This window comes from Quercus lobata, chromosome 3, assembly GCF_001633185.2.
Source record: "Quercus lobata isolate SW786 chromosome 3, ValleyOak3.0 Primary Assembly, whole genome shotgun sequence".
NCBI classification, from domain to species: Eukaryota; Viridiplantae; Streptophyta; class Magnoliopsida; order Fagales; family Fagaceae; genus Quercus; species Quercus lobata.
In genome coordinates, this window is record NC_044906.1 from 68,664,065 (window position 1) to 68,671,703 (window position 7,639).

General features: G+C 32.8%; 1 protein-coding gene across 1 annotated transcript; it reads left to right on the forward strand.

Moving 5' to 3' along the window:
• The first annotated feature begins 1,387 nt into the window (after positions 1 to 1,387).
• LOC115979224 (transcription factor MYB105-like) lies at positions 1,388 to 3,636 on the forward strand. The gene is made up of 3 exons (XM_031101204.1): positions 1,388 to 2,164; positions 2,306 to 2,845; positions 3,070 to 3,636. Exons 1-3 carry the CDS (start codon positions 1,654 to 1,656, stop codon positions 3,360 to 3,362), a joined length of 1,344 nt encoding a protein of 447 aa, XP_030957064.1. The 5' UTR covers positions 1,388 to 1,653; the 3' UTR covers positions 3,363 to 3,636.
• Positions 3,637 to 7,639: the final 4,003 nt, after the last annotated feature.

Consider the following 7,639-nt stretch of genomic DNA (forward strand, 5'->3'; position numbering starts at 1 on the left):
TAAACACTATTTATTTGTTTATTATTTTTTCTCTATGTTCATCTCTATCTCTATCTTCTCCCTCTCTTCAAACCTAACCCACTCACGGCACAACCAACACCAATCTGCCACTAGCCACGATCCACCATCACAAACTTAGTCACTATTAACCACCGATCCACCACCATAAACCCAACCACGATTCACCACAAAATCCATTAACTAGAAAGAAAAAAATTCAAAACAAAATCCATTAACCTCAAAATCCAAACCCACCACATCAACAACACAAAATCCATCCCGTAACCAAAAACCACTACCTAAAATTATTCCAAACCCAGCCACAACACCACCACCACCGCCGCCACAACCAACAACCACCGCAACTCCTACCCACAACCACAACACTAACCCACTTCTGAATACAACTTCACCAAGTCCAGCAAACCCATTCCAGCAACGACCCACACTGAATAATGGTTGAATCAGAGTGGGTAGGGTAGATGGAAGAATGGGCTTGGGTCTGTGAAAGTGGAGGAAGAGAGAACAAAGATGGGTCGGCTTGGGGCTTGGGTCGGCGGTGAGTTTAGTAAAAAAAGAAAGAGAAAAAAGGAAATAAATATTATTTTAATTGAAGGGAGAATAAAATATATTATTTGCTTTAACATTTGAGTAGTTAAATTTTTTACATATACCACCACCAATGTAGTACACTTTTTGTATATTGTGATGCTAAAAATAGTATTTTAGTATTTTGACACCACCAATATAGATGCTTTTACAATCTTTTTTACAATTAGTTCAGTTGACAATTTTTGATTGGAATATCATTTTCACACAAATCAATTAATGACATCTTTTTTATTATGTATAATTCACAACTTTGTTACTATAAAAAATAAAAAAAAATAAAAAAATTCACAACTTTGTTTGGATTACCACTTTTCACATGTAGATTTATTAATGACATTGTTTTATTATGTATTACTCACAATATATCACATGCACAATTAAAAAGAAAAAAAAAAGGAAAAGCAATAATGTTAAGAAAATATTTTTTCACAATTTTTAAAGGTAACAAGTTATGATTGAAATAATATTATTTTTATATTGGGCTAATGCTATGCTTATTATAAACTAAATGAAATGATCTCCCATGGTTAAAGAAGATATGATTTTTTTGTATGTTTACTATCTGAAAATTTTGTGTCTGTGCCTGTGCACAAGTCTTGAAAGTTTTATATCTTTATTGATAATTTGATATATTAATATGAGCTAGTTATTCATCAAAAAAAAAGAAAAAGGAAAAAAAAAGAGCTAGTTAAATTAGAAAGGTCAATTCAGCAGACAGGGTAGTTAACTACTTATTAAAAGAAGTGTGACTGGGAGAGAAGCCTTGTAGGTTTCTATTAAAACACCTCGTTTTTCTTGTAGTTTCAAGTTCTCACACAACGTACCATCCAAAAAAAAAAAAAAAAAAAACAAAAAAAAGAGGTTCTCACACAACAAATCTCCTTCCTTCTTCTTCTAATCTGTCTGTCAAACATTTGCTTCTCACTTTTGTTCTAACATGTCATTTCTCATGTTCTTTTCTTCCTGTGGGATGACTTTGTAACAGTCTTTTTTTAATGTCATTAGCATTTGTGAGAGTGAGAGTGGAAATGGAATGAAGGCATGGCCAACAATTATGCTATATATGCACCAGAAAATAACCCAAATGGTCTTAGTTGCTACTCATCCACTCCTTGCTCTACCTCGTCTTCAATGGGGATGGTTTATGCAGACATGGGTTCTCTCTCCCTCAGTCCCAAATACGGTGTAGCTTCAGCAATTTCTTCTTCACAAGAAAGTAATCTCTCTAAGAGCTCTCATGAGGTGGAAAATCATAGGAGGCCTTGTTGGGGTGCTCTTCCATTCATGGGAAAAAACTCCAATATTACAAGAAGCTTTGAGGAAAACCACAACAGCAATGCTGGGGAAGGTAAGGTCTCCGACAGCAGTGATGGTTTTGAGCAAAACAATGATAAGAACTTGGTCAGTGGGAAAGATGTAGATAGTGGACAGTCAAAACTTTGTGCTAGAGGGCATTGGAGGCCTGCAGAGGATACAAAGCTCAAGGAACTGGTGGCTCTTTATGGCCCTCAAAACTGGAACCTTATAGCAGAGAAGTTGGAAGGAAGATCAGGTAAGGAAGTGAGGGCAAGATCACTAAAATTATTATTTTATTTCATTCTAGTTCTTGTTCTTTGTACTATATTTTAAAATACTAATGTTACTTTTTTTGACTACATCCTCATTTCTTTTCTTGGGTTATTTGTGTTGAAAGGTAAGAGCTGCAGACTCAGATGGTTTAATCAGTTGGACCCAAGAATCAATAGAAGAGCTTTTACTGAAGAAGAAGAAGAGAGGCTAATGCAAGCTCATAGAATTTATGGCAATAAATGGGCTATGATAGCTAGGCTTTTCCCTGGAAGAACTGATAATGCAGTCAAGAACCATTGGCATGTTATAATGGCTAGGAAATATAGAGAACAATCCAATGCTTACAGGAGGAGGAAGCTTGGTCAATCTGTATACCGAAGGATGGATGAAAATCCAACCTTCGTCTGTGGAGAAACAGCCACAAGAACAGAACCACTAACTTACGGTCTCAATCTCCCTAATGGAGGACTCAACAATAATGTTACTAGATTCCCCTTTGGAGCCTTCAATAATGGTGGTGGGGGTGGTGGGGTTGATTATAACTTAAATGGCTTAAATGGGTCGCCCCACATGACCAATGGTGGAGAAGCAATCTCAAGCACCAAGGTCCCTCCTTACGGTGGTTTCTGTGCGCTACAACAAACTTCTTTTGATTTCTTCACTGGTGTGTCCTTTATATACATAATCCCCTCCCTTGCCCTCTAAACCTTTTTGTAGTTCCTGCAGTTTGTGCATTTGGGTTTCTGTGCTGCTCCTTGTTGGCCTTTTTGGAATCTTAACCTCATTTTCTTGTTCCATTGTTTGATCATTTTCTTGTGCTGCTCCATTTATGCATTGATTTGTAGCATTGTTACCTTAACTCACTAGCTCTCTTATCGTGTTCTTTAGGTCCCAACAGTAGTGACATCATGGGCAGCTTCAGCCATGGGAGATCTTGGGATAGGCCAAGTGATGAAGCTAACTTAACTGGTTTCTATTCCCACTACCCTCCATTTATGTTGGCAATGCAACAGTCAGGCAATCACAACCCTTATGATTACTTAGAACCATCAGCAACACCAATACCTCAAGTTTCAGCCAGTGAACCTTCATCATCATCTGCTACAGAAACCAGAGTTGGCAGCCAATTTGAGACCATTCCACCACCATTCATTGACTTTCTTGGAGTAGGAGCCACATGAAGTTACAAGCAAATGTAAAGCTGAAAAAGCTTTTCCCAGAATCGTCAAAAGAGTGCCTCAATGTGGGTGTGGTCCAAAAACCATTAGAAGTAATCAGAAAGGATAGTTGTTGCAAATGGGGGACAGTGGGAAAATCTGCATCAGTTTGTTGAGGTCATATCTCACCATCTTTTTCTTGTAACTCCCTTTCTCACAGGAGAGGCACTTTCACAAGGTGAAAGATCAAGTTAAATATTATTCTTATAACATGCCAAGTCACCTTTTCTTTCCCTTATTCTTATTTTTTTCTGGCTTTAAATTTTCTTTCATTGGTCTCTTTTGATAAGGAAAGAGCCTTGCCCGAGAACACAAGACGAGTGATTGATCTATAATCTCTTACAAAACATTTCTACTTTGAAGAATTATTTAGAAAACAAAAAATTGTTAACAGTCAGAATCCCATAAACTTAAAACATGTGTCATTCAAAGTGTTAGAAGTTTTTGGCTGAATATTCAAAGTGTTAGAAGCTTTTTTTTTTTTTTTTTTTTTTTGAAAGGTTTAAAAGTTAGAACAATGGACAAATGGTCTTAAATTTACTATTTTGAGTTCAATTTATGTCTCCGTTGTAACATCCTATTTAATTTTTATGTTACTATTTTAAAAAATATATATTAAACATGGTTGTAATTGTAATTGAATGTCCTTGTTACAACAAAGTGGAAGACAAGGATGAGAAAATGTGTGGGAGAGTGAAAATTATGAGGATGATGATGAAAATGATGAGGGTAGCAATGACAAAAACAAAGAATTGGAACTATTTGGAACATCCTTTTCTCATGGGCCTGCAAAAGAGCTCAGGCACAAATTCTGAAACTGAAGACCCCCACATCTTATGCATTCATGACGAAAACTGTTTAACACCCTTCCTTCATCAGCAGAATCTCCTGAGACTTCATGCTACTCACATGGGGGTAGCTGTTTGAAACTGTTACACATACTATACTTAGTGAGGATGCTCCGCAAATTCTCTAGGATATTAAATATTTTGCTGATTCAAAAGAAACATGAAATAGGGTCAGTGACATGATATACATCCAACTGTTCTCAAAAGCCAAGACGAAAACTGTTACTAGTGTGATGCACATATTAACTCATTGATTGACTTAAACAGTAGTTTATTGATTGAAGTACTTAACTCTTTGAAAAGTAATGAATAGTACATGCTTCACATTTGAGGGGTGGGACATAGGATTCGAATAAACTGAGTTCTGGAGACATCTAAGATTTGAATCTTCTCTCTCTAATGGTAAGTAATTATTGAATTTGTAAAATATAATAATAAAATTGATTTATTTAACCACATGTGATGCAAGATCTCATGAATTTGGATTTGTAATTTAGCAATACTGCTCTCATTTATGGTGGAACTATGGGGATTAGGAGGATTAGAATCCTTATGAATTAATGGAAAGGGTTCATTTAATGGTTCAGATTTCGTTTACATAAATATTATGTAGTAACACCATGAGATGTACTTTCTCCAGTTTGAAAAAAAAAATTAAGTTGATCTTTTCCGATTTCTAAAGTTTGACCCTTATCAATAATTATCTCATACATCTGTTATATGTATCATCTTTCTCGTATATGTAAATTCTACGTAATTGTGAGGTCATACATTAGAGATATACACGAACAGCATGCAAACCTTCTTGACCATTGTAGGTATGAAATTCACCAAAATTAAGGATTCTTCTCTTTAAAAAAAATAAAAGAAAAAGCCCCATTAGAATTATATATTTAGTTTGAAGAGAATTGTGTATTTCTGAAATGATGCTACTATTGAGAAAACGTAAGGGCAAGACGGGCTAGCTAGGCTGTATTATTCTCAACCTGAGGTCAGCCCAACTGGGTATAATTTGGGCTATAATTGATATTGGAAAAGCCCAACTATCTGCAGAAAGAAGCAGGGTTGTTATTTAGCCCAAAAAAGGGTAAAATTTTAAAGTATTCAAAAAAACTCAGAGGCCCACGAAATAGTCCACTACTCCCGTTAAGTACGTGGTATTTTTTTTATTTTTTATTTTTTTATATAAAGAAATTATTATTTCAATATTTCATCACTTAAAATTTCTGTTTGTTTCGGTCTATTTTACTTATTTTTGCAAATTTCAATTTGCACACACACAACACATATCTTTAATGGATTTTTAGGATGTCGATCGAATCTCGTCTTTGCCTAACCCAAAACTCATATCCTTAATAGATTTTTAGGATATGAGAAACCACATCTATGAACATTTTTTAGGTGAAATAAGGTTGAATTTTGTTAATCTTGATATTTGGTGATGTAACCGACTTATTATTGGGAAGATATTTCTGCGAGTGAATGTGGCCTTAAGTAAAGTATTTGTAGGAGCATTTTCCTATCATAAATTAGGTATTTAAGAGGGCATTCAGTCTATTCACCTATCACATTCACAGACATTATTTGTAAGGACATTCATCCATAAAAAGCAAGTTGTAATTAGTATAATTTGATATATATATCTATATATATATATATAAATTTATATACAATATGGTGCAGTACACTAGATTTCTCAATTAAATTCAAATACCTAATTATCTTGACCAATAAAATACAATCAATGTTGTATTTTTCAAGGAAAATCAAATCCAATCCACATAGGTGTTTAATTTTAATTAGGAAACCTATGCATATTAGAACAAATTGATAATTTTGATCCTACCCAAATCAAGCAACTCTCAGCATCTAACTTTTGGGTGACAATTCACCGCCCTATTTAACTTGCACAACCTTTTCATTGCCTTGAATTTCTTCCATAAGCATATCTACGTCCATTTTGTGTGCATGGACATATAAAATCATAGGCACAACCATAGATTTCTATGCATGTATACAATGTTCATATTGATGTTCATAAACTATAAGGGAGCATGCACTTGAAACCCTTACGAGGCGCATCTCTTACGATTTAGGTTTTATAAGTTAACTATGATCATGTTCAAATAAGGTTTTCATAACTATCCCATATATATATTTTTGAGAAAAATAAATAAATTATAAGAGTTTCTTTTAATTTGCTCCTAAAATGACTAACGGTGAAGTTAGAAGGTTGTTTTTTTTTTTTTTTTTTTTTTTAAATAAATAATTTAATTAATTAATTATTTTTCCAAAAGGGAGCCAAGGTTATATATTGATATTAAAAATATATAGTTATTACCTTATTTGAATAATAGTTGATCATGATAATTCAAGATCTAATAACAAGGCAATAAATGTCATAAACTAATTTTACTCGTCCATATATTGTATAAATGTGAAAGTAATAAACATTGTGTTAATTTATGTAGTTTATGAAATAGTGATTGACCATTTTCTTACATAAAATATAACAATTATCATAAATGTTTCAATTACAAATTTTTAAGAAACTCTGATCTCATATGTGTTGATAAATGTATTTTTTTAATAATTAAATAATTTAAATAGAGTAGTGAAAAACTTGAATATAATATTTGTAACTATAGTATTATAATTAAGTGATTCTAAGTTTCACACACACGGGCAGTTCAGGCTTAGGCTTAAGGCCTCAATTTTTAAAAGATTTCAACCTTCTAAAAAATGGCTCATTTCATTATCAAAATACCCAAAATTGTAGAATGATGTTAAAGATATTGCAAATTTTTGTGTCATTAATCACAAAAAAATTCAAACATATATTTGTTAAATGGTTGAAATCTACTAATCACATCATTGCCATATCTTATCACATTTATTGTCACATTAATTTGTGTTTTATGTAATAAACTTTGTAGTAACTTTAGCATTTTTCAAGATTATATGATAATAAGTGGTTTATTAAAAAAATTAAAGGTTGTGTTCTATTTTTCTCACCTTCTAAATGGTTTCCAAAATATTATAGCAACAAAATTCAACCCAATTGAAAATCATAAACTTTTGTTTGGGGAGGGGGGGGGGGGGATTGTTTTGATGTTTTATCTTTTGTAAGCCAATATTCTATATGATAGATTTTCAATATTATTCATCTAATCTTGTGTTGGTTACGTACCGAATAATCTCTACTTATATTTTAACACAAAAATCAAAATTTATTACGATGCATTACCTTATCTAAGATAAAGTAAACCTTTGTTCTAACATAATAATTTTTTGTTAAATTTTATTCTTGAGATATTTTATTCCCTATATAAAATTAAAATTTTCTTGGTTAGTATTAATTCATAAAATTATTTTTTGATTCATCAAATTAAC

What these genes read in the sequence shown, in the direction of transcription:
- LOC115979224 (XM_031101204.1), top strand. Translation starts at nt 1,654, where the DNA reads ATGGCCAACAATTATGCTATATATGCACCAGAAAATAACCCAAATGGT. An exon ending in GAAGTTGGAAGGAAGATCAG is followed by an intron (nt 2,165 to 2,305) that starts GTAAGGAAGTGA and finishes TTGTGTTGAAAG; the next exon opens with GTAAGAGCTGCAGACTCAGA. An exon ending in TTCTTTTGATTTCTTCACTG is followed by an intron (nt 2,846 to 3,069) that starts GTGTGTCCTTTA and finishes CGTGTTCTTTAG; the next exon opens with GTCCCAACAGTAGTGACATC.